The following is a 27,936-nucleotide window of genomic DNA, read 5'->3' as shown; positions in this document are numbered from 1 at the left end:
TGTATACATTATTCCATTCCTTTTAAGTACTGCCTCTCAGAAGAGTAACTTCAGAAAAAAGCCTCAGGAAGTGCTGAAAAATTAGCCAATTGCTCACTATCAAGGCCTTTTAACTTATGGACTGATGTGAACTTTGCATATGTGAAGAGAGGAATTTGAAACAGAAAGGGTCTAAAAGTTAAACGGTACCTCTGGATTTGCAGCTAGTATGCTCTTAGTATATTGCATCCAGTTCTGGTATTTGCAGTTCAGCAGAAACACTTACAAATGTAAGGAGGTTAAGCAAAGGAAAAAATACATAGATTAATTGAAAGTTTAACTTAAACAGAGGGAAAAGAAGAACAATTAAGAGATGTCTGTAAAAATTACCGTGACAAAAAGAAAATGTTGATAAAAAGGCTGTACAATCTTTGGCATTGGATTATATATTTTTACAAGCAAACAGCTCTTTACAAACACAATATAGTAATTTCTAATTAAGCATGCATTCATTTTTGTGCCTGCATTTAAAAAGAAAATCAAATTAGTTTTTCTTAAGAACCCTGAGATTAGAAAACATGACTTGTTAATATTTACCAGTTGAATAAGTAACATTACCACAAAGACACTTTGAATCCTTCATTAGAGGAATCATTTCTGTTCATTAGGATGAGAATAGAGCTTTACCATTACCGTACATAGAAACATAAAGAAAACAAACTCAATGACCTCAAAAGAAACTTACTAATGATGTTCTACTTTATCTTACAGGTATAAGCAGCATTGCTTTAAATACTGCCCAGAAAATACTTACAGAGATGAAAGTTCTCTGCAGTGTAGAGAGTGTCCTAGCAACTGTGATAGCTGTGACAAGGACAAGTGTGACTCATGTAAGGAAGGCTTTTATCTCTCAGGTAAGCAAAGTACCAAGTATGGCATGTATACAAAAGTATTTCAGACTTTTTCTTTAGAGAAGGAGTCTGGACCCAACTTCTCAAATTCATTAATCTCTTCTATGGCAGACAGTGGAGGCTGAGGGGAGTTAACACTTTGCAGAATCAGGTCTTTTGCATTAACGTAAGGTGGTTATGTTAGCCAATGATGCCATTTGGTTCAAAGGGCTCATATATTTGACTACTGTTGTGGTTTAACCCCAGCCAGCAATTAAGCACCACACAGCTGCTCGCTCACTCCCCCCCAACCCAGTGGGATGGGGGAGAAAATTGGAAAAAAAGTAAAAGTTGTGGTTTGAGATAAAAGACAGTTTAATAGAAAAGAAAGGAAGAAAATAATGATGATGATGATGATGATGATGATGATGATGATAATAATAATAATAATGCAATATACAAGTGATGGACAATGCAATTGCTCACCACTCGCCAACTGATGCCCAGTCAGTTCCCAAAGAGTGATCCTCCCTGCTGGCCAACTCTCCCCAGTTTATATACTGGGCATGATATCACATGCTATGGAATACCCCTTTGGCTAGTTTGAGTCAGATGCCCTGCCTATGTCCCCTCCCAACTTCTTGTGCCCCTCCAGCCTTCTTGCTGGCTGGGCATGAGAAGCTGAAAAATCCTTGACTTAGTACAAATGCTACTTAGCAACAACTGAAAACATCAGTGTGTTATCAACATTATTCTCATCCTAAATCCAAAATGTAACACTATACCAGCTACTAGAAAAAAAATAACTCTAGTCCAGCAGAAATCAGGACAATTACATATTCGTACTTTTTTGTTTGTTTGTTTTCAGTGCATTTCCACTCTTTTGGGAAAACATAAAAAATGTTGTATTTTATTCAGACTTTGCGAAAGGAGAGGGGGTTTAACTCACAGAAAGATATGAAATTGTTTCCTTACTATTTGCAAAAAATTTGCAAAGTTTTACTTTGACTTTCAAGTCCACATAAAGTAACAAGTCTTAAACGCTCTGAAATGAGCTCAGTTAAACTCACTAAATTCCACATCAGATTCACACAAAAATAGGAATCTCTTAGCTTTAATATGAAGCCATAAATCAGGCAGGTCCAGTTCAGACATGGTGTCAAATATGAATCGCAGAAAATCCTGAGGTTATGGTATTCTTGTGCATTGCCTGCTGAAGGTGCCTGGTAGTGGAGTACAAAAGCATCATACTCATGGAAATCTCTGTGATCACAACCTGAGGTGAGCTGGTGGTCTACCTTTTTTTTAATTGAAATTGGAAGAAGCTCAAAAAGCTATCAGTGTAACAACTTCTAGGGGTTTTGCTGCAGTATGCCAACCCTTAAACTGAATCAGATTTACCTGAGTTTAGCTCTATATTCACCAGAAACTAGAGATTCAGCCAATCCTCAAAATTTTTATATACCTAACAATCTTAGGGAGTTTTGAACTTAAATTTTATATTGGGCCAGTATAATCATTGGGATTCAGCCATAACATTTTTTACCCAGATTTGGACTTCCATAAGATTTGTATGTGCCAGGATTTAGGATGTGGATTAAAACCGACCTAGATATAAATTTAAGTGCAGATTGGTTTGAAGTTCATGAAGTCTGCAAAAGCAACTGAGCAGAATTTAGGTTTTATGCTAAAAAATTAGAGTTTATATAGCTACAAAAGGTTTCATGGGTTCTTATATACTCTTTTTTTTTCTGAAACCATTTCTTGCTGGAGACAGAGAGATGCTATAGCTGAGGTACCTCCTTGTCAGGATTGACAGGGGTCAGTAGACACCATGATGTCAGGCACTGTTTCTGTTGCAGATGGAACATGTGTGACTGAGTGTGGAGATGGCTTCTTCACTGATGACATCTCTAGAGAATGCGAACCTTGTCACAGGAGCTGTGCAACGTGTGTTGGGTACAGCTATCAGAACTGTACTGGGTGCAAAACCAGTTTCCAGCTATTTCATGGGCAGTGTCTGAATCCGAGAAATTCTCCACCCAGTGGGAAGTTCTGGAGTGGTAAGTTGCAACAGATCCCTTAATCTTTTCTTTTTCTTTGAAGACTGCTAAAGATTTTAGAAAGAGGATATCAAGATCTTGCAGCCTGAGTGAAACTGCACTTTCGTCAAACTCATTGTCATTTTAAAAATATACTGACCAAAAATACTGGTTTCACAGAGTGAAATTCAACTTCCTGCAAATAGCATGACATTTTAATACAACTTAGGTGTTCCTTATCTGGGAGTTATCTTATCTGGATAGATAAAAAATTTAAAAATAAAAGATAAAAAGATAAAAATATGAAAAAGTTAGATAATGGATTAAGGTACTAGGAGTTCCTTATCTAAAGTACTGGGGAGCCTTTTAGGCTATGTTTTAGACCAGCTATGTGGCTATTGATTCCCTACAGAGAAGTGAATGTAAGTTGGAGGAAAAGGAAGAAAATCAAATATGCGTCTCTGCATGTGTCTAGTGTGTGTTTAAAAGCAAGCTCTCTTCTTTTCCCTTCTCCCCCCAGTGTAGGCATTTGCCACCATCTAAGGGACCAAACACAGGCTATAGAACTACATTCTGGAGTTCTTGTCCTACCTTGGCCATTTCCACAATCTTCACAAAATAGTCGATTCTTTATTGGTGCCCTCATATATAGCATCAGAAAAACAATTCTCTGTTAAAAAAAAAAAAGGCATGTGGAAGGAAAATGCTTTTAAAATTTAAAGCCGTTGAAAGGAATGATTTGTATTAAATTGTATTCATTTTTAAAATTATTTTCCTTCATAAGCATCTTCAAATGCATCCCAGTACTATCAAAAATTTCTTAAGAAATTCTTAAATGAAAAGTGCATAGTAGAATATTTGTCTTTCCCATTATGTCAGTTATATAAAGTATAATTGAATAGGTTATGTTACCAAATGAGGCAGTGCTAATGGTGAATTTAGTACCAATCACACAAATTAAATCTCATTTGCTATGAATATTCATTCTTTTCAAGTGAAACTTGTGCAGCACGTGGAATCTCAATAGTTAGGATTGCAAGTGGCACTTTTTAATTGTATGTACACCATACCCTCCAACAAAGGGTAAAATTTCCTCTGGATTTTCAATAGCTGCTTTGCTGATCACTGTAAACAAAGAGAAAAGTCAGTGGCATGTAATCATTTCACTCTCTTTATAGTGACAAAGCATCAGCTGGAATAATACATTCAGTTTTAGGCACAGTGTTTAAGGAAAGAAGTGGACAGATTAGAGAGGAAACAGTGAGGATTACCAGAAATCTAGGGAAAAAAATTATTTACAATGAAATGTTGAGATAAATGAGTGGCTTGGGACTAAATGAGAAAGCTAAGAGGAACACAGTCACAAAGAATGGAATAGATTGGGTCTCTGTTAAGAGTGGTAAATAGCAGTCAAAATGCAGAAAAGGAGTTTTAGATTTGGTATTGGAAAAAAGAGGATTTTCAAGTGGAATAATGGAGTAATAGTAGAATCTTTGAGAGATTTGGGGATTTCCATCACTAGTGGCCTTTAAGACCACAGGAAAAGCATCTGACAGAGACGTTTATTGAGTGCAGCAAGACACTAGATTACTTAAGGTCCCTTCCAGCTTTATTTTTCTATCAAGTACAAATTTTCTTCTGATTCCTATGTCTTTATTTGATTCAAACACATCAAAGAATGACTATCCTTAGATCTGTATGACCTTGCATTAAAAATTAAAATATACTAACAAATATTTTCAGAAAAAATATTGACCATTTCTATTCATTGCCTACCTATGGAGAAACGTTGTATCAAAAGAAATAACATTTCTTCACCTCAGAAAAAGATTGGAGAGACCTAAAAAGGAGAAGTACTAATAGGAAGTTGGTCTTCTCCATGCATTTCCTTGTGTTTCATCTATATGAGTAAGCAGTTTTCAATTTAAGACTCTACATCAATGCCATGGACAAAGCACATCTGTAGTTTGGTCTACCTATTGGTTATCTTTTCCTCATGTCATCAAATAAGGTGACTCATTATCAATTTTTTTATTTTTTTTTTTGAGCAGGCAAGTGAAGCGGTTCTGTATATATTAGCATTGCTGTGCTGTGAAACCTCTTTCTCTCCATCTTGCATACTATTTCTCCTTCCTCTCAGTAGTTAAAATACATCTTACTTAGGAGCATTTCAGACTGTAAGATACATCTCAGACCTGTACTGGCTTGAACATTAATGACTGTTCCAAAGTCACAGAATTCCTGCTGCAGCTGGTGATGGGAGCCCAGGGAACCTGGCTGGAGGCTCCTCACCTTCTCTTGGATAGACTTGCTAGGATTCCCACAGTGTGGCAGCAGCTGTGCCATGTAACTGCTGAGAAAGTGATGTTGAACTTCATGGTATCTTGAGCCTTTTCTCACCAGGTGGCTTCCAATGGTAGTAACCTTCAAGTCAAAATGTTAATGAAGTTGTCAGTATCTTTACTGAAGTTACACCCTGAATAACTACATTTATCAACAGTTTGTGAGGTTTCTTGCTCAGATACTGTAGGATCAACTGGTTCTCATAACAATCATTTTCATTTGCTAATTAACAAAAAAATCTAAATGGTTGACTTTTTGGCTAGAATATCACTCTTTCACTCATTTCTTTAGAGGATGCATTCAAGAGGCAAATATCAGCTGAGTCCAGATTTCCAACTGTGCAATCTATATTTGAAATTCTCATACAATGCTGAAGATCCTTTACAAAAAAAAAAGGATTCAAGCAGGACAAGATCACATTTAACTCTAGCAGTACATCACACCAATAGGGTAGTTCTAGTTAGAGACTGCACTACATTTCACACCCTGATAATGTTTCAAAATATGGGGATAATTTTTGAAGAAAAATAAAAAAAAGAAAAAGAAACAGAGTTTCACAATCTGTTACAATTATTTTCCTCATTGTCATAAGCTTTCTGAAAACGAATACATTTAGGAGAAGCAACCACTGCCTTTTATTGGTTTGTTCAACAGTGCTGTAGGATCAGTACAAGAATTGACAAAATGAAAACCTATCTGTACTCCTTGAAACTTACTGACAGTGAGGATGCTGGCTGGCATACCTGTACAGAAAAACTCCCTAGGCCTATGCTGTAATTTACTACAGCATATATTATCTGCATGTAAAGAAGCACATATTCCATTTTGAGTTTGCATCAGAAACAGACCTCATTCCAGATCTTCTTAACCATTTCTGTAGGGCCTCCTCTTTTCCATTACTTATTTTAAAAAAGATTATGGGGACAGAGAAAATACTTTTTCTTTCATACATGGGTGCAAAGTCATGGCACCTTTCCAAGTTTTTCACTGCTTCCTCTGGACAGATCTCCAAATGGTTTATCCCAGTTTACTTTTTTTGTTCTTTAGCTTCTTTAAAGCTACTTTGATTTTCTCCAGAGTTATTTCTTCTTAGCAAAATATAAGGATCTTCCATCTCATCTGCTGTCAAACTCAGTTTCTGAGGGTAGCCTGTCATGCAGCATGGGCATGGTCCAAGTAGCTTGTCCATTCTGCAGGGGATATTAGAATAGTTCCATGTTTGTTCACCAGCCCAGTGTGGGCAATACTGTGGCTGAAATCTGGCTTTTGGCTCTCATCCTCTCTGCCTGCTTATCAATATATGCTTCTTCCACTGGGTGCTTAGTGTCTTCAACACATTTACATTGGTGCAGCACCATGGCAGAGCTGCCTCTGAGCTTCAGTGGGCTGAATTAAAGAACCTAATTAGAGAATGCAGGCCAGACAATTATTAGTCCTCCCACTTCGGGGGATTGAGCTGGGCGTGGGGGCCAAGTATGAAATAAACAACCTCGCCCCTGTCATGGGAATGAAGATGAGATCGCACCAAGCTTATCCTCAGCACATGCCCTGCTCCAGACAATGCAGAAAGACAACACAACTAGGAAGATAGCCAAAATTTCCAAATCCAGTAGTTTACATCAGCTTTTACCACATTAGCCTTCTATTTACTCTTCTTCTTTAGAAATGTTACTATCAGAGAGTTGAGGTATTAGACCTTGAACTGTATTTACAAATAATGAAGCCATTTCTCTTTGGCTCTTCCAGCCACATGGATTCAGTGGATTCCACTGTGGTTTTAGTGACTGTGTTGATGTGCAGTATGGAACAAAGTGAGTTTGGGGAAATAAAGACTGTTGTTTTGTTTGGTTCCAAGGCTAACATAAATTAAAGGGCAGCACATCAGAGCCTGTCATGAAGAAACCACCACAGAGTCTGACTTTCTTTGCAGTTTGAGAGACTAGTCCATCTAGGTAAGGATCAAACCTTTGTGAATGTGGAATACACTTTTTTTCCATGGTTAAGCTTTCACGTCTATTTCTTATGCAAGGATAAATGATAGATCAGAATTTTTATGAGCACACACCCCAAAAACCAAAACATTCTATAAAAAAACAACTTTCTAAAATTATATTTACTGTGGAGGTATACTTTGCTGGGCAAACAGTTCAACTCATATCAGGAATCATTAATAAGTTATATCCAGGTCTGAAATAATGAAACAGACCATGTCTGTTATCCAGGCTTTTTAGAAAGACAGGGCAAGCCAAGAAAGTGCAAAAAAAAAAAAAAGAAAAAAAAAAAGGAGATTGAGCTCTGTGTTTCTAGCGTGAAACATCTGTGTTTTATCTCATGTACCAGATGATGAAATTACTTTGGAAGCCAGGAGACACACTAGTGTAAGCTTGATTCACCAAGTGAATACACACACCCTTTCAATTGGATTAGATGTTTTGCAAGTTATGGTCAGGTCTTCATTCTGCCTGTTCACTGTAAATACCGCACCCTAAAAACTTGTTCATTCCTCGGTTACATGGTTTAGTCTACCACATTCTTCTTAAGAGTACAAAAGGAAAAAAGTGGGTATGGAATGAGGTCTGTTTCTGATGCAAACTCAAAATGGAATATGTGCTTCTTTACATGCAGATAATATATGCTGTAGTAAATTACACAGCTAAATAGCAGCTGGTTCTGTTTACTGTTACATATCACCCCCAATAGTAAGAGCAACCTCCCACAAGCAGCCATTGACCAGCTGCATCCATCTTGCCTATTTTCCTTTTCCTAAATACGGACTAAACCAAAAACAGTAAAAATGTACTGTTTGAGAGAAAACAACAATTCAGGCTTTAATAGAATTATTTAAAAGGACTTTAATGCAGCTATGCAGATATACGTATAAAAATCTCAGAATATGGAAGGGAAAAAAAAGGAATGGTGTGGGTGGAAGATTGTAGAGAAATCATCAGCAGGAGAGAACAGGTGATACATAGTCTTCCGAATGTGAAAATGTTATTACATTTAGACTGCAGAATTAGAGCATCATGGGAAGAGTTAGGAGACCTTTTAAGCATCATCCATTCATGAAATTTTGGGTTGCTAGAGGCAAGAAAAATGATTCATTACCCTATATGTTCTTAGGCATGCCAGTTTCATATTCTAGCTATTTGTTTGTAAAGTAATACTATGGTTATTACAAGATAACCAGACTGGGAATGAATGGTTATTGGGGATTGTGATTTACTTCTCAGCACTCCTAAAATCTCCTTAAATTTACAGTTTACATAAGTCTTCAAAATGGGATAGGTCTAGTATTTTATTACATATGTATATTGTTTTCATTATGTTTTACCGTGTCTATGTAATTGTAATTACCTCATAGAGATATGTAACCTGTTTTTGTGGTTTTGTTCATGGCTGTATCAGTTTTGCAAGGCCAGTGCCACATGCAGAATAAAATCTAAGTAGCATCTCAACTGGATCACATTCAAATCACATCTCACTACACAATGTAAAAGCTAGGCAGGTCACCTTCTAGAAGGAATAAGCTTGCAGTTACAAACAGCCATGGTACTTCGTTTCCTTTTGCATTCCTCACTGCAGCAATTGTGCCATGGTCCAACAATAAAATATACTATAAAAATACTCTCCTTGTAGAAGTCAATGTTTAGAAGCTAAGAGTATTACAAATATACACAGGGAGCTACTTTGATAGCAACTTTAAAATGCAAGTTCTTAAGTCCTCCTTTTACTCATAGAAAAGCATGAATAAACAAGATTTAAAATGAAGAAAATAAACCATCCTTTATCAGTCTGAACACTTACTGTTTGCACTAGCTGGCATAAAGATCCATCATCCATAAAGAGCAGGTAGAGAGAACAAGGTGGACAGCACAAAGAGGATAACTATATACTAGTAAGAACTCTTATAATGCAGTTGTGGTTTTAAATGAAATTAAGGAGGGACTATAAGGTACTTCAAATGCTATTACATTTAAAGGCATGTCTCTTTAAATATAACCATATCTCTGCTCATATGTCCTCAGGTTTTGTAGAGGGTTTCTTGTTTTTTGTTAATAAACTTTACATTTTCCAGAAGAAGTCGTGAGTGTGTCAAGAGGACCACACTTCTTTCCACATGGACTTATGTTTTTCACCCTGAATATTTCTGAGGACTCATTTAATCTTTCTCTAAAACCAGACTGAAAAATTCTGAGAGGTCAAAGTAAGATCATTTAAGCAAAAAGAAAGGAAATAGGGGACATTGTGTTAAATTGAGCTAAAATTTCACTCATTTTTTCGTTAATTCAGTTTGGGGTCACAGTTAAAGTCTTACAGTACTAGGTTTCAAGAAACTCAGCCATTGTCTCATTCATGTTGCACAAGCCAAAATGAGAAAAGAAAACAGAAAAAAAAATATATTTTTCCATCTTCCCACACCCTTCCAGTTTGATAATCCCTTGAATAGACTGAATGGACAAAAGCACTATGGTAGCTTCAGAGCTGCAGTAAACCTTAGGTCAAGAAATGGCTTAGTGTGATTCAGTTTCTCAGTTTCTAGAAAGGAATAGGAGAGACTTAGCTGGGTGTACGTCAAAGTTGTTACTCATTCTGACAAAGACACAAGAATCAATGTGACATTGAGTCAGATTCTGGCCTGAATAGAGTTTAAATAGAAGGCTTTTTCATTTGAAAGAAAAACAAACTAAAAAGAATATAAGCGTAAGGATAAAAACAGCTCAGTAGGTCTGAATAGTTCATATGTTTTGGCCTTTAAAAAAAGAAGAGCAGAACAGTATAGTAATAGAATGCAGTGTTTTTTCAGAGTCAATGTTCCACTTTTAGAATATGGGTGGTTTACAACTCTACATCACAGACTTATGGCTTCTACATTTACAAGTTTCATTTGCAACCGTAAGAGCTACAGACTGAAATTTTAAAGGAAAGCTTGTTGGATCCTCAAGTACAGAATGGCATCCTTTAGTAGAAAGCAAAATAATACAGCCCAACAGCTAAACCCAGTCATTTCCAAGCTTTCCATTTATCATCAGTCCAAAGACCAAGGAAATACATTTTGCATGATCATTTTTCAGCTTTGTAAGGCTATTCTTTGGAAAGTTCTGGTTACATTATTGGAAGTAGTGTGCACAGGTTTCCATAAACAAATCTCTTGCATCACATTTGCCCATTTGGGGAACTTTCTGCTATGCAAGAAAATTACATTTAAAAGCTTCACATTATTCTAAATGTGTGTTGGGTGGTTTTTTTAGTAAATGAAAGCCTATTTCCAGTCAGTAAGAGCTTTATCACAGGAAAAACTCATTAAAAGAGTCCAGAATTAAAAAAAAAAAAAGTTAATTGTAAGATTTCTTCTGTCAGTACTGAAGTTGGGGCATTTAAGTGCTTGTATTTGGAAACTTAAATGTTTTCTCCCGTGCCAATTATCAGAAGCCCAATTGCTTGTGTACATTCCCCTCTGGTGGCGACTAGCAAATATTACAGAAAACAGCAAATGCTGCCAAAGGGGCAAGGATTAAATGGAAATAAAAAGTACTTCACCAAAAAAGATCTTTATTTTTAACTGTAAGGCTTGAAATGTTTTTGAAACAATGAGCTCGTTTAAACGTTCTTCAGCAGTAGTTAACAACTTCTCTGCTTAACCTTACATTCCTGCTATTTATTTTTTATATTACACCAACTCTCTTGCCAGGATCAAGGTCCTTCTCCCCTGGCAACACATACTTCAATAATATTTCTGGCTTGCTTCTCCACACACATAAGTGGTATTAAATTACAGCACTTAAAACTACTCAGTAGGGATTTTAAAAAAATAAAACATAAGCCAGGGTAAGGTAGCTGGATGCAAAGCTGCTGAAAAGGGAAATGAAAATTTGTGTTATTTGCTGCATATTTAGAAAAAGGCTAATGACATTTTCAGTGGGAAAATCAGAACTCTGTCTTGAAAAATTCTGAAGGTTTATCAAAGCAATGGATGGAGGAATGGAGGATGTACAGTGGCAAGCAGACATCAGGAATAGATGGTCTTTCTTTCAGCCAAGATTCTAGAGACAAAGTGAAAAACATTAATTAAAAAAATACTGTGCAATATATCATCAATTATTCAATTTTCTTTTTCAGAGAGTACCAAATGACTAGTCTCTAAAAGGGAAAAATGTTAGGATTTGCAGGCCAGTGGGGATCTTCCCTCAAGAGCAGAAAAACAGAGAAAGTCTGCATATTTAAGGACAGGAAAACAAAAAATATATTAACACCAAACATCTAGCTTTTCTGGACAAATCCTTGTATTCTTACAGATGACATAAAGGACACTCTTTAAGGTTTTGTTCAATAATGAAGAGTGAGGAAAAAACATGAAGCTAAGGAGTAGGCTCTCCAAAAAAATATTGTGGCAGTCAATTTCTGCATCTCACAAGAGTAAGCATGGTCACCAGCAAGTTACTTTGAGGATTATTTGGATAAGCAAACTGAAAATGCCTGTGTGCTATATGGTTAGGTACATCTAGAGGCTTGACAGAGGCTTGACCTGCCCTCTACACTCAGGGGCACTTAAACAGACTAGAATCCTCTTGGAACAGCATGTTGTAACCTGAAATGTAGAAAACAGGTTTTTAGCAGGGAAAAAGGCCATAGAAAATATGTCAGCAAGAGACAGAAAGGATCTAAACTCACAGGACCTGCTATTGCAGAAAGCCCTACAAGATATCTGCATCCACACACTTAAAAGGGCTAAGAAAAGCAGAACAAAATGCTCATTCTCCTCAAGAAGGATGAAACTTACAGGCAAATAAAATCAGTATTTTAAAATTACTTTGTAACTCTAGCTCTTCACTCCCTAAATTAAATGACTATTAACCTATATGTAAATATAGCTTATATATAAATACTGCAAAATACAGAGGTGTCATGGTTTAACCCCAGCCAGCAACTAAGCACCACGCAGCTGCTCACTCACTCCCCCCCCATCCAGTGGGATGGGGGAGAAAAATCAGGAAAAAGAAGTAAAACTCGTGGGTTGAGATAAGAACGGTTTAACGGAACAGAGAAGAAGAAACTCATAATGATAACACTAATAAAATGACAACAGTAGTAATAAAAGGATTGGAATGTACAAATGATGCGCAGGGCAATTGCTCACCACCCCCCAACTGACACCCAGCCAGTCCCCGAGCGGCAATTCCCCTCCCCCACTTCCCAGTTCCTATACTAGATGGGACGTCCCATGGTATGGAATATCCCGTTGGCCAGTTTGGGTCAGCTGCCCTGGCTGTGTCCTGTGCCAACTTCGTGCCCCTCCAGCTTTCTCGCTGGCTGGGCATGAGAAGCTGAAAAATCCTTGACTATAGCCTAAACACTAGTGAACAACAACTGGAAACATCAGTGTTATCAACATCCTTCCATACTGAACTCAAAACATAGCACTGTACCAGCTACTAGGAAAACAGTTAACTCTATCCCAGCTGAAACCAGGACAAGAGGCTAGTCAAGACTTTCTTCAAGAAATCTTCTTTCACGCTAAATGTTCAATGAATCTGACAACTGCCTCCCCAGCAGCAGGAACCTTATTGCAAAGAGCCCTAGCACTGAGGTCCCAGTTATACTGTTGATACCAGAAGGTGGGGCATTTCATTGCTGCTTTAGGTAGCACCGTACTCACTTCACACACTGAGGTCTCCTTGTGTCTCTCCACTCCTTCATCAATACCTACCCATGTTCTACCCTCCCACACCTGCAACTTCAGAGATTACTTAACAGTAAATCACTCCCCCTCTACCTCTTGGACTCCTGATGGTTATCACTTCCACATTTTTTTCTTCCACAAGCCAAGGACTCTGCACCTTCCTCACTTGCTCTTGTCTTTCCAGAGAGCTTTTCCAGAGGTTTTCATTTTTGCACACTGATGATTACCTGATATTACACCGCTCAGGTTCAGCTATGCTCAATATGAAGTCACAAAGGTGACACAGCCTTCCTGTGTACCCAAACCCAGGGTTTCTACATATGTCAGCTGTTTAGCAGTGCTTGAGGCTGCACATCTCAAAAATCAGTTTCAGGCATTTTCTACCTCCAGAAGGCCTTTGTACCTTTGGATTTGAAAAATGTCTTCAGGTGGTACATACTGAAATACCGTCCTAGTCCCACCTGTCTTGGTCCTTGATAGGTCCCTGACTCACCACGGCCACCAACACTTCTGGCTACTAAAGCCAATGCTAACGCTATTTGCTGTCTTGCAGGGTATACACAAGGGTCTAATACTTCATCCATTGGCCTCAAACTGGGCAGACCCAGTCTCCAGTCTGGACTGTCACAACCCATACTTACCCTGACAGTGTGCAGCTTTCTTCTGTTACGTACATTATCCTGAGGATCCTATGGCCTGTGCCTGGACCCTGCAAACATTCTTGGGCCCTTGTTCAGGGAGGGCAGAGATGCTGTAGACAGAAGGCTGATGACAAGGAAAACTCTCCTAATTTCCTGCTATATCTGGTGCTGCTTTTATTGTGCCAGTTACTCTAAAGAGTTGCAACACTGCAGGATTTCACTAGCCTGTGCAAGTAGTATTCACAAGTAGTCCTGGTAAAGAGTGACTAAACATGTCCTTGCCCAGTGCCCTACTGTTAAACAGCCAGGTTTTGATCTGCTGTGCTGTCCCTGCATCCTCCTGAGTTGTTCTTGTTCTGGCCAGTGATAGCATATTGAGATTTTTGTTAATGCAGAGAGTTTTAATGTTCTGAGCTGCTGGTGGAGTCAGACATGGATGTGACATACTGTTATGGACCATCTCCTAGCCACATTGAATGTGGAGCTAATTTCTTTCACTGAGATAGCTATGGCTCAGCTCATTTAGCGGTACAGTTGTAAATAATAATAATTATTAATATTTTTATTATTATTCCTCCTTCTTCTGCCCCTGTGCCATGTTATGCACATACCCCCTTTTCTATAGAGTGCCTCTCTGCTTAATAAAATGCCCACCATTTCCCCTTATGGGAAAGGGCTCTATGTAAGTTTCCTATTCTCCTCTCTCCTCTTTTCACTCAAAGCATTTGCTTTCATGACTTTCATTCAAAATGTCAACATTTTAAACTACTTTGCCCTAACAGGCAGAACAAAAAAGTGTAGTAATATGCTGCATGTGGCTAATAGATACTGTCAGCCAGGCCATCAACTTATAGAAACCGTACATATTTAATTGGCAGAGTAAGCTGGATGTGCTAACCAAGGTGCAAAATTCAATCTGCAACCAACTCCTGATTTATTCTTTATTTTTTATTTTCAGCAAAATGAAAAGGCTACTGTCTTCTGTCTGCTGGCCCACAATTACTTTTTCATCAGACATCCACTTACCTGTGGATCAAAATTGAATCAAAATACAGAGCTGCATGCTGGGACCTATCACATTGCACAGCAAACTTTCTCTGTATTAAGCATGATCCTCGAAGCTCCTGGTCATTTTGGAGCTAAGTAACACATTGAATAAAGTCTATGCAAAGCATAACCAAATTCCTAGTTTTCCACAGGCATAAAACCACTTCCTTTTGGACAGAAATGACAGGCAATAGCTTTGGGAAGAACTATTTAACAGATCTTCTTTCCAAACACTCATTTCTCTTGATTCTTACTCAGAGTTTTCTCCCCTAGTTACAGGGTAATAGTATTCTGCAACCAGCTAGTACAGAACCTCTATGAAAATACCTCACTACACCAAGTCTCCCAAATTTACATACTTTCTAGCTCTTCCTGTTTTAAACCATTAGGATTACAAATCTGGATTTGGGTTTGGAGCACTACATTGAAACTAACATTCTTAAGGCAGATTAGTGTTCTCATTTGTGATAGTCAGTCCAGAATAATGCCTTAGTGAATCTCAGGATAACATATATATTTTCCTTTAATACAAGTCTTAACTTGCCATTTAGGAGAGTGGAGTTGAACACAATCATCAAGTTCTTCAACTTTGTGAATTCCAAAAATTCACAGAGGTACATTTTCAAAACAGCTTAGAAAAAGCCATAGGAAATGGCCCTCCTAAAGGGAGGGTAAATGAATAAAAACAGCCTATAAGACAGTAAAAAAAAATGAACTTTTTTTCCTTTCATACCAGATGCAAAAAAAAAACTGCAGTCCTGTGACCCTTCATGTAGGACTTGTGAAAAATCTGCTGACACATGTACTTCATGTCCAGAAGGTAAGAGACTTCAACTTCTTTGGGTAAGTTTGCAAGAGGCTAAAATATTCTGTACCCTACACACTTCCAGGGAATATTTTCATCAATGGTCACTAGAAAGTTCTCTGACAGATTAAAGCATATGCAGGTAATCAGATAATTGCCAGCTGAAGTCAGGCATCAGCTTGGAATTAAACACATGCCCTTGGCATTACAGGTAAAAAAAAAAATTGTTAGGTGGATGTTGTTCATTTTCTTTCTTTTCAATCAAAAGTTGTAGACATTGCGCAGGCATAACTGAATAGAGATTTACTCAGGAAAATGTACTAGATAATCCTGATGATTCCTTCTAACCTTAAATTTCAGTGAAGGCTGAGCAAACTACTTTGGGAAATGGCTTAAAGAATGTTTTATTCATGTTTTTAAGCATCAAAAAAGTTAAATTTTGAGGAAGTTGAAAGCTTTTTTTATAGCTGTCCAAGACAGGAATCTTTTAAATATATTTCTAATTGGTGCCTTTCCCCACCTGGGTTGCTCTTTTCCCAGGAAAATTTCTTATCCATGATACCTGTGTTTCTCTGTGCCCTCAAAAAACTTATGGCAATGTTGCAAGTGGGAAGTGCGAGATGTGCATGGATGGCTGTGAGGTGTGCTCCGACCACTGGCACTGTCAGAAGTGTCAGGCTGAACAGGACCAGCCGCTCTTCCTCCACAAAGGCAGATGTTTACAGGAATGCCCTCAGTAAGTAACTCCCATTGGATGACTGCTTCTTATTTTCTGTCTCCTTCTCTTTAAAATTGAGATCCATTATAAACATTTAAAGGGAGACCTTAAGGTAACCTAAGCTACCAGAAACTATCACAAGGTAAAAGTCATTTTCAGCTGGCCTGAATAAATAACATTTCCTCTTGCTTAGAGAAAAGTGAAAAATCAAAAGTGAAACTAGAAGTGAAATGCTATGACAGATGGTACACCTCCCATTGACTTCAATAGGACCATGGTACTTCAGGATGGTTCTTTATGGTGACTGAAAAGAAGCCTCTAGTGATTCTCCTAACTTGTGCCTTTCTCAAAGTAGTAGAGAGCAGAGGTGTGAACCCATAAAGTGGATGTATCAGGATCCTGATGTGGAAAAGTAGTGCTTATGTGATGTGTTTCTCTCTTTGGCTTATATTTTTTACTTTGTCCTGTAATAAATGGAATTCAAAAAGAAAGATTCCCATTTGACTGCAATGGATATTAGATCAGGCACTTGAGTAGATCAGGTTCTCATGTTTCTGTGCTCTTTTCATCAGCATTCATCTTACCTATATATACCTATAAAATCTGTGCTATGCAGTATGAAGGTCTTGCTTGGTTAACCTTCTTCTTTAGAAAAATGTGCAGCTCCTGCTTTTCTTGAGATCAGTACAAATTCTCTGGCAGTACTTTCCTGCTAACTTTGTCAAATAAGTCAATAAGGGCCAGTGGAACAGATGCTGATCGTCAAATGTCAGGGTAAATGCAAAGTAATTGCACTAAAGCCTACTCTAGTCCAGAAACAATGTTTAATATCAGAAATTGTGGCATACAAGCAAAAATATTGTTTTGGCATTAATGTTTGTTCTCAGTACTCATTCCCCTAGTTAACCCACACAGGGTGAGTATAACAAAATTAAACCTTTTCATATATCACTGGTCTTTTCAGCTGTTATTATCCCCCTTTTTTCCAAATTCCAGACTACAAATAATGGCTTCCCGGGTATCATTCAGCAAAGTCCACCAGAGTTAAACTCTGGTTTCAGCCTCTGAGGCAAAGTTCTTGAGGCATAACTACTCTCCACTGGAACAGAGGATTAGGGGGGCGGGGAGGGAATAGCATTTTTTGGAGTTTTGGGACATGCTGTAGGGAATGGAAAGGGCTGGCTTGCTGCACTGATAATTTCTGACAGGGGATTTTGAAAGACTGGGCTAGCACGGTACTCAAGACTGGAACAGGAAAGGAAGACAGGACTATGAGAAATAGGGGCAGGATCATGACAAAGGTTAGGAGAAAAAAAAGAGGTGAGAAGAGATGGCAGGCACAGCTCTTCCTAGCTTTTCTCTAACCTTGCTCTTAATGCATCTCCTCAGCCTTTCTTTGGTATGATTATCTCCAAGTAGGAAAGAAGAAGCACACTTCTGCAGGGAAAAACGAGCCTGTTTATGTGAAGTACATGTTCTGGGACTACTTTCTATGTCAACTTCTTCCTTAGTTTTCATCAATGGCTGTATACATATGGATTAGCAATTGTCTCAAAATGTGGACTTGCTTGCCCTTTAAACTTCTAACATTTTGGTTTTAACAGTGTAGACAGATTGGATTGCATCCAGCCTCTCCTTTTATCCTTCTCCTGAAATATAGGTGCATTTTTTTCTATATTTTCTTTATGACTAATAGTCCCAACTGTGGTTGTCTATGGTTGCTCTCAGACCACAGATACCAGTAAAACATGCTCCATCTTCACTGTCTCTAGCCGGCTGTCACTAAATGCAGGTACTACTCAAGCATCCTTGTTTTGTTGGGTTTTTTTAATCACAGGCCTCCTTATTCTTTCCAGCTTTCACACTTCCAGGGTTTTTCCTTTTTCTCTCCTCTAGGGCCACTGAGGTTACACTTCTCTGTCTTTCCCTGATAGCACTGTTGAGAGTCAGCTGTGCAAGACTAGTGATTACATCTTTCTTCCCCCAAACATTACAGATATTCCTATCTTACGTAAGGGGGGAATCAAGAAATGAGCAAGAAAGAAAATCCAACATCCCTTAGAGAGTAAGTACAAGAACAAAGGAAGGCCAGACTCCCTCCATAGCACAAACCATGCACATTTTCTGCCCACAGGCAGAAGGGATGTAAGTGCAGGATGGGCAACAAATTGTGTGAGAAACCTGTTTGATCCAGTGAAATGTTGTGCGCTGGGAAAGTCTCATATATACTCATAATTCTTATATCCTAGGCTGTTTGATAACTATACATTGACCAGCAGTTTGCTTTGTATTTGTTTTCATTCAATAGGGGGTATTTTAATGACTCTGTGACTTGCAAGGAATGCAGTGGATCCTGTAAGACATGCATGGGAAGTGCAACCAAATGCCTGTCCTGTAAAAGTCCTTTGCTTCTGGAGCAGTGGAAATGTAAACCTACATGTTCAGAAAAGCATTTTGCCTCTGATGGAATCTGCAAACGCTGCCCTGAAATGTGTCAGGAGTGCATTCACAATCAAACATGCAAAGGTATTATAAAGAACTGGTCTTGACTTAGCTAAAATCCATCTGGATCTGCCTAGGGGCAGACTGACAGAAACAGAGATCTGAAAAGAAATTCTGTAATGAGCAAAAATTAAAAAAGGGATGTATATATCATTGCTAATCTCTAAGATAGAGGCTAAGCAATCAGTGTTTTATGATAAGACTCAGTCTAAACCATTAATCTGTAAAGATTTCACATTGGTTTGCCTGTTGTTTTTCAGAGAAGAACTGGTTTGATTCTATTTCTGACCTAGAGTATCCATGCCTAAACACTTTTTCACATTTACAAATTCCACATTTACACCAATGTGAAATACAGAATGTTTCTTTCCTAGTTTGGATGAACCTTACATCTCTTTACCATTTTTGCAAATGACTACTCATTATAGAGAATGAAATCTCTGTAATGAAACATGTTAGGAAAGCCTTGGATATGCTGGTGAGTGTGAATACCCCCACAAAAATTTCCAGGATAGTTAATATTGAGCTAGCCATTCTGGAAACATAAACATGGATGAAAAAAAAATAATCATAAACAAAGCTATTAAGCCAAGTACTCATAATAAAATTAGCAACTCAACCCCAGCTCTATGCAAAGACAAACATTCAGGTCCATACATTCCAGCCAGACTCATATCTTCATAATAAACGAAACAAAACTTCAGATGTGGTCATCCTTGACTTTGCAGGAAGTTCATAATGCAGATACTATATCTCAGCAGAAGTCCACCTGTGTTCAGTGGCAGCATGGTTTGGTTAATGGCAGCAAACCTGAACAGGTGACTTCACTTCTCAGTCTCTTGATGCAACACTGAAGATGATGTGCAGCTGATGTGCAAAGGTTGGGCCATTATGGGTACTTAGAGGAGAAAGAGTTTAAAAAGAAAGCACTATCTTCTCAAGTTGTCCTTTTACCTCCTGTTATGACAAGCACTGCAGGATTTATAGTTTCCTAAGAATTCTTCACTCCCTCACTTACAGAGGTCAGCATTTGCTTCCCGTTTGCTTACCTGTTTTTTGCTGTTCTCTGTAGAATGCATGGACGAGTTCTTCCTGCACGAGGGCAAGTGTGTGCAGGACTGCCCTTCTAACTTCTATGCTGAAGACAAGCACTGCTTTCCCTGCCATGCAGACTGCAAGGATTGTGAGGGGCCAGACTCAGATGACTGCACTGAGTGCACCACCGACTTCTTTGTCCTCTACAGTGGCATGTGTTTTGAAGAGTGCCCTGAAGGGACTTACTATGAAGAAGCCACTAAAGACTGTCAAGGTTGGCAGCTGTTGTTTTCCCCAGAACAGTATTGAGATACAAGTGGACCTGGTTAAAGACTATTCCAAAAGGGCCTGCGTGTGCCAGATAATGTCGCTATCAATGTCCTGGAAACAGAGAAGATAGCTGATGCGGAAAAATAACAAGGCATAGCTTAGAACAGCAAAAATTGTAGAAAGCTGGGAGGGAGGTAGCAAAGCTAGATGTGTTTAATATAATGGGCAACCACTCTGGTAAAGTGCTGAGTATTGCTGGAGACAGTATGTTGAAAACTACTGCTCAGCAAAAGCAGTGCCAGTGCAAAAGGAAACATAAGGAACTGCCTGCATAAGATTGAAAATAGTAAAATGTTTCACTAGGCAGAAGCAGAGCTATCACTCTGTTTCCCTCAGCCTCCCATCCTGAGATGATGGCTGCTCCTTGCAAAATTAAAGCTGAAATAATAACCCGAGATGCAACAAGAAATGGTGACATTCCTACTGTTTGTCCATTTCAGCATGCAACAGGACATGCCAGACTTGTTCTTCTTCCACTGCCTGCCTTACTTGCAGAAATGGCCTGACACTGAACCATGACAGGCACTGTGTGGCATCTGGATACTGCTCTCACACTGAGTACTACGTTGAGAAAACTCAGACCTGCAAGCCTTGTCATAAGAAATGCTTTCACTGCTCAGGAGCCACTGAACACCAGTGTCTTAGCTGTGCTAATAACCACTATCTTCTCAGTAAGTGTCTTGCAGGAGCCTCTAGATTTTATTCTATGCTGAAAGCATGAAATAAGGATGTTTCTGTCACATTTATGAAACATCTAGGGCTGCTTCAGCTAATCTAAATATTGCAAAGTTGACCCGGCAAGTAGATAACTTGTGCAAAGATAATTACTTCTGCGGGACTACCTGGAAACCCTTTGTGAGACTGGGCTTGCCACTCAATGGGGCCAAAGCAGGACTTCTAAGTAGCAACAAACTCCATGGCTAAACAAAACTTGTATGTTTCATTTACTTGGTATGTACTGTTCCTGTTGTTTCTTACAAGGGACTTAAAAAGACAAGAAGGATATCCTTACCTTGGTGTTTTTTTACTAAATGTATGCACAAAGAGCTCACATTTTCATGTTGGCTTGTTTAATCCCTGCAGAGATCTGATGAGCAAAGAAATACTTAAGCAGAGATGTTAAAAAGTTGTTCATGGATCACTAGGTCAGCATCTAGTGGATGGCTGAGGTGCAAAACTACTTTTCTGACTTTGGAGCAAAAGACTGCACTGTCTCAGAAACAAACTGGTAAAAAGTATAAAATCCCAGAACTTGAACTTTACTTCTTTGCATATTCTTTAAAAAGCAAACAAAAATTTTAGAAAATTATTGGGAGAAAAAAAATTATTAAAATAATCTTTCATGCAGGAAAAATCTAAAGAGAGTTTGAATTAAAACTGATTCTGAGCTTTTTGAGTCTAATTCTGATGCAGATTTTGCATTCTTAAATTTCTGAGGTCTTGCATCAGACCTGTCTTTTTTATCAACATACTCAGCTGCTTTGCACCATTATAATTGGCAAAGTTGATGGAAGTATGTAAATAACATCCTGGAGTGGAGAAAGAATTGCAAGAAAAATAGAAATAAGGGGAAATATCTTCTTTTGCCCAGTTGCAACTTGAGCAGCAAAACCATAAAGACAAGCTAGTTAATGAGTCCAAGCTACTAATGAGTAATCACTGCTCTCTTAGCTTGATGTATTTGCAGTTAGTTGCATCAGTCTTAACTTCTCATTCAAGATTCCTATTCTAATGACCCTCTGAAATCTCAGTGAAAAAGTGGGATGTAGCTGGTACATTTGGCAGCATTACAGGCATTTATTCCCATGCTATAAAGCAGCAGCCACAGACAGGGGTAAAGACCAATGAACAAATGTCATTAAATCTCAGATTTACCATCAGATTCATCATACACGTGGAATGCAATGAGGCTGCTACTTGGAGTGAAACCTAAGGAAAATGGCAATGCAGATAGAAAGTTTCCTAATTACTATTTCTTCTTTTGTATATTCTGAAAGAAATCACAGTTGCTGTTCATTATTATATATTATGCATTCATATTTCCCAAAGATAAAAAATTATCTGTTCTGAAGAGCCTGTTAATGTACATAAAATGCATAAATGAGGACTGAAGAACTGACAAGGCTTAGAAGAAAAAAAAATAATTACTATACCCCAAGATTCTCTTTTCTTGTTCTGGTACATGCTCTAACAGCATCTCCTGTTAGAGAGTTTGCTCTAGTACAGCTGTATGAGATGTTTTATAGCAGCAAACACTGAATATGACATGTTATTCTGAATTGTTGTCTGTGCAGATACAACCTGTGTTGAAACATGCCCAGAAGGGTATTATGCTGACAGCGATGAGGGACAATGTTCCCCATGCCACAGCACCTGTATCACTTGCACTGGAAAACACAGCTCACAGTGCCTTTCCTGCAAACCAGGCTGGTACAGACAAGGAAAAGGATGCGTAAACCAGTGTCCAGCAGGGTAAGGTCCAAGATCTTTAGATAAGAGCTACATCACAGAAAGAGCGTTGAGAAATTAGATCACTCTGCCTTATTCTACTTCAGAGTGAAGCAGAACTGAATTCTGTTTTCAGGTGAAAAATTCTTATGTTGTCCCAGTACAGAGGTGGTGGAAACCTCCCTTCACAGTAGAAAACTGTGAAGTTGGTGCCCAAATTGAGACTAGCTTGATGTGGTGTGGCCACTTACACTCCAAGGATGCTCTTAGGTTATGTTTATACAGAACAGTGCGAAGCAGAATAAATGTACTAAGTTATCTGTTAGTCATCTTGAGCACAGGAAGCAGTGTAACTTCCTTCAAGCACCCTTGTAGCCTCCACTTAACCTGAAGATTGGATGAGGTTACTTTTGTTTCGCATTGAGTGAATGTTTATAATGGATCATAATAAAACCAACCATTAAAACACCTTTCAACTGAGGACTCATAATTCTAGGCAGTAACTTTATTAATATGAGTCCATTTAATTTCAAAATGTGGATTCAGTGTGCTCTTGTGAACATGTCTCAGAAATCCAAATTTGGGAAGCAGACCTATGATTTCTGGTTCAGGTGCATTTCATTTTGCAGTGCAGTACAGTACAATCACCCTGGGTGTTAAATTGAGTCATCATTCCATTAAATTGGAAGTCTGTAATGACCACATCTCAACAAAACCACAGTGCAGCAATTCTTCTTTTTCCCTGACATCACAACTTAGGTGAACACTGTTCCTCTGCTGGTATCCTTTGGCTAAGCCTGTTTGTGCACTGAAAGGAAATAAGTTTCTGAATTTCCATCTGACAGCAGGTCATCAAGAACAGTGAGGAATTCAGTGCTTACCCAGCATTGCCAGGATAACTCTTGCAGAGCCAAAACAAGAGTTGAGGTCTTCTGAGCCCTGCCTATTTATAAACTTACTTTGTGTCTGAATTCACCCAAGATTCTAGAAAGCCTTACTTTATACACTCTCAGTTAATAAAGTCTTGCTTTATAGCTGAATTTCAATAGCCAAGGGAAATTAAAGGAAATTAATTCTATTTTCACTGAGATTGCAAATGTCCACTGTGACCACATCAATATCACTTTTATACATTGATGTAATCACAGTAAAAGCTAAGGATGAAGGATGTTTTGGTTCTCCTGTCACTGCTGGGCTTTATGCAAAGCCATGACTATCTGATCTCTTTCAGGTATTTTGCACAAAACTCCACTGGATCATGTGAGAGATGCCACAAGGGTTGTAAGGAGTGTATGGGGCCTCAACCCACAGACTGCCTTTTCTGCGATACATATTTTTACCTGTTGCGCTCCAAGAACAAATGCATTAGCTCTTGTCCTGAGTATTACTATGAAAGCAAGGACAATGTCTGTGAAAGATGCCACCCTTCCTGCCGAACTTGTGAAGGTAAAAGCATACACTCTGCTTTGACCAAAAAGAGGGTTATCAAAACACCTGCCAAGGATTATCAAAATACCTGCCATCTCTTTTTTTTTTTTTTTTTACTCTCTGCTCCAAGATTTTGGAAACACATCACAGAGAGACATACCACATACAGTGCTACCAACCTGTCCATGACCTAAGTAGCCACAGCGGGTGATGCAGATCTCCCTCATGGCTGCCAGGCTCTCCCTGGCCCTGGGTGACTTGCTGCACTGGCTGTTCCATGCTGGTCCCTTACTTTCAGAGTGTTGATTGATTGAGACCAAAGCATTTGGTCAAGGTTCCCCACAATTATTTCTTCAGTGCACTGACCTAACTGATTTTCCTGAATGTGTTGGACCTTCCCTGTACAACTGATTCCGAAATCATTATGCTTTTCATGAGTATCAAAACACATAAGAAATACACTTTGTGGGCACATAAAACCTCAAGACTGAGTCCAAGCTCTTTCCAATACCAACTTCCTCATGCTGAACTCCTCACTGCTGATTCTTGCTGTTGACAAATACCCTTTTCTTTAGTGACAGTGGTCAGTATAATTTTTAAAGGAAGTTAGATGACAATTTTTCATGTTGTAATATTGTTTATTTTTATTTTATTTTTCCCTAGGGAAGGGAGCATTCAGCTGCACATCATGTGTATGGAGCTACAGTTTATTAGGTGGAATGTGCAACTCGGACTGTTTTGTAGGTGAATATAAAGTCCAGGAGACACCAGGACAAGAGGTAACTATTTGTAGGCATTTTGTCCTGCGATTTGTATGCTGAACTTTAAATTCTGAACACAATGCAAACAACACAGAATGCTCTTCTCTGAGTTTTCAAGGCTGCTTATCTTTAAATATGCTTACTTTTTTTCTTCTCTTGGCAGAGGAAGCATTGTTTCTCTTTCTGGGGTTGTCTACTATAGAGTAATCCTCTACCAGTAAATATAATTAGGCACAACTTTGTCAATGGCGATACCAAAGCCATGTGAACAAAATCAGCTGTATTAGTAATACAGCATTTTTTTCTTCCCATATAACTGAGATTTCCCCATGGATTTCTGCTGCTTTGTCTGCAAGAAATCGCATCGCATTCTTGATTGACAGCTCTGCTGGCAGAAACCTCTAGTGGAGGGACAGGCTGAAATTAACAGAGCTATATATTTAGTAGAGTAGGACCACAATTAGGTTTGGGTCTGTGCCACAAGTCTGGGCACTCCAGCTTCCAGATTTCCACACCAACTGTCTTCAAAAGATGTTTATTCAAGAATATAGCAGCAAGGCAAGCCAGCTGGCCTGAGGTGCTGCATACCCTGGAGTCTCTGGCCTGGAATATCCCCTTAGCAGTGCTGCTCCGTAACTGTAAGCCTGAGAAAACAGCCTAAGAGCTGGGGACCACAGAGTTCTGCACTTCTTTGCAAGAGCTTTGACTCTGAGAAACTGGACCTCCCACTATGACTCTCCCATATTGATCATGTTCTTCAATTCAGGTATAAGCACCCTCTCGGGTCTGACAGCAAGTTTGTTGAAAGGTTATTGGAGTTTCCAGATCCTCACAGTTCATATGGAGTCCTGGTCTCATGCCAGAAAAATAGCAATTTTTTTCCCAGGAGGCCAGGAACTCCGAACACTGGGAGCCCTGAAATACGTGAGCTCATTCTACAAGGTAGATGTGACAATGATGATCCCTGGTAGCCTTTGTACACAGAGGCTCCCAGGATCCTAGCTGGAATTTGAGAAGTGTATTTGAATCTAAGCTCTTTCTGTAAAACAGAACCAACACATTCTAATAAAAATCTGGTTTGCTAGAAAACTTCCAGCCAGCTTTATTCCTTATTTCTGCTCATTCCTGAGTTAGAAAGGAAATTCATTCTCTTAGCCAATTTTTTTTTTCCAGAATATTTCATGTTGCTTCTCCCATGTCAGTTACTTTTATGATACTCTTGAGTACACTTCTTAAAGGCCAGTTTACCATCATTACTACCAAAGAACCACAGATCTGCTAGCATGGGACTCGCAAAATAAAAACACACTTTCTGGCCAAAAAGCTTACAGTCTGAATGAATTTTATCTTGCTGTCTAGCAAGGTGAGATGTCTAAGCTCCTACAACACTTTCCCCCCTCTCCCTACAAGCAGATCACTGAGAATCCAGGAAATATGCACCACATTTTAGTTTTCCTACTCCCTACTGTATTCTGCCATTGACACCCGTGGTGCCCAAGGATGACCATCCAGACAGTGAAGGACAGGACAGAACTGCAAGGTCAGGTCCAAAGAATCCAAAATGAAAGGTGCGGTGCTTGTGTTCTGTATCCGAAGGAGGACGAGCCCAAGTGTGAGAGATGTGACAGCTCGTGCACTGAGTGCAAGGGACCTGGGCCTCTCAACTGCACGGTCTGTCCAGCCACTATGCAGCTCTACCTGGAGGAAAGCCGCTGCCTGCCCTGCTGCAGTGACTCTGACCTAGCAGGCACCCCAGAGTGCTGTGACTGCAGTGAAACACAAGGTGAGACCATGCTGAAGAGCAGTAATGGTTGGTGACGGGCTTTGTGACTGTCTAGGCTGACATTTAAAAATCAAAAGGGGAACAGAGCAAAAATGTGCTGCTGAGCTGCAGGCACACAGTGTGTTTCTACTGCTGCATCACCAGAATAGGAAGGGCTTTGCACAAATAACAGCAGTCACGACTGATGAGGGAGAGGGCACCTTCTTTCACTCACAGCTATAGTGTTAAATAGCCAGGCATTTCATAAACCAGGTTACTGGGAAGTGCTTGCTTCAATGGATAGCCACCTGAATCATTGCATTTTAAGCTCACCATGTCAAAATGCGTTCGTGCCTGTTAGCCTTTCTGCTTATTTCCGATTATTTCTAATCTTATAAAGAAGCATAGCTATTCCAGCAACCTTGCTTACATCCTTATACCATCACAGCTACAAGAACACAGCTGTGATACTGGAAGAGTAAGGTATTTAGTTAAATGCATTTAAAAATGTAAGCAGGCCTAAACATTGCACTAGGGGTTTTAAGACAAATACCCCCCTGCCATACACACTCACCCAAGTTCATTTAATCTTTTTTTTAACTGGTTGTGTTTTTTTTTTTAACTTGTAGATGACTGTGTATTACGGACCACTCTACCACCTGAAAGAAAAAGCAAAACTACTTTCTTTGTTATTACCTGCATTTTGCTTCTCCTTGTCATTGGAGCCATTGTATTCATCTGGAGAAAAACACGAGCCAAAACCCAGGCTGTCAATAAAGGTGCGTATAAGAAGCTGACAAATCACTCCAAAACCTTTCCTTCCTACATGAGCAACTACCACAAGAGTCCCAGTTACCAGGAAGATCAAGTGATTGAGTACAGAGATCGAGATAATGAAGATGATGACGAAGAAGATGACATTGTATATATGGGCCAGGATGGCACAGTCTATCGCAAATTTAAATATGGACTTTTGGAGGATGACGAGGAAGATGAGCTTGAATACGATGATGAAAGTTACTCATTTAGATAACTCTTTACTAATTTATGAATCTCCTGCTCTGTTGTTTTCCTATTAAATTACAGCAATTTAGTTAAATATGTTTAGTTACTTCTTAGCATGCTGAGCTCAAGATTTTAGCTAACAGTTATTGTAAGAGCAGAATGGTTCTAAAAACAATTTTTCCTAAAGCTTTACATAAATCCTTGCTAGGCTTTTAAGTAGCACTCCAGATGTAGGCTGGTTAAGAGATTTTGTTTCTGTGCATTTGTGTGGAAAGTAAATTCTTTCCCAGTCTGTATTTGTGTGCGTTATAACTAATACAAACTCTACAAACCATGCACGCACACTTACTGAGAACCTTGCCAATCACTACTAGAAACGTGCAGATATAAGCAAGATGGGTGTATTTATCTACCTGATGAATGACTCTGGGATAGAGTGCCAGTAGTTTACTACTTTGTGATTATAGTTACTCAGCAATTCATATTAGAATAGGCAAGTTTGCTGACTTTACCCAGATTTTC

General features: G+C 38.9%; 1 protein-coding gene across 1 annotated transcript in view; it reads left to right on the top strand.

The window, feature by feature from the left end:
- Nucleotides 1-27,442, top strand: part of PCSK5 (proprotein convertase subtilisin/kexin type 5) — a 256,481-nt gene extending 229,039 nt beyond the window's left edge. The window contains exons 26-37 of the mRNA XM_075021033.1: nt 751-893; nt 2,732-2,932; nt 15,357-15,440; nt 15,966-16,161; nt 18,452-18,669; nt 19,718-19,954; nt 20,451-20,681; nt 22,305-22,482; nt 23,690-23,904; nt 24,550-24,665; nt 26,244-26,430; nt 27,039-27,442. Coding sequence (XP_074877134.1) covers nt 751-893; nt 2,732-2,932; nt 15,357-15,440; nt 15,966-16,161; nt 18,452-18,669; nt 19,718-19,954; nt 20,451-20,681; nt 22,305-22,482; nt 23,690-23,904; nt 24,550-24,665; nt 26,244-26,430; nt 27,039-27,442 — 2,410 coding nt within the window. The remainder of the gene's footprint in view (nt 1-750; nt 894-2,731; nt 2,933-15,356; nt 15,441-15,965; nt 16,162-18,451; nt 18,670-19,717; nt 19,955-20,450; nt 20,682-22,304; nt 22,483-23,689; nt 23,905-24,549; nt 24,666-26,243; nt 26,431-27,038) is intronic.
- Nucleotides 27,443-27,936: the final 494 nt, after the last annotated feature.

This window comes from Buteo buteo, chromosome Z (genome assembly GCF_964188355.1).
Source record: "Buteo buteo chromosome Z, bButBut1.hap1.1, whole genome shotgun sequence".
Taxonomy (NCBI): Eukaryota; Metazoa; Chordata; class Aves; order Accipitriformes; family Accipitridae; genus Buteo; species Buteo buteo.
Note: the sequence above shows the minus strand (reverse complement) of the source record. Positions and strands in the feature narration are given on the sequence as shown.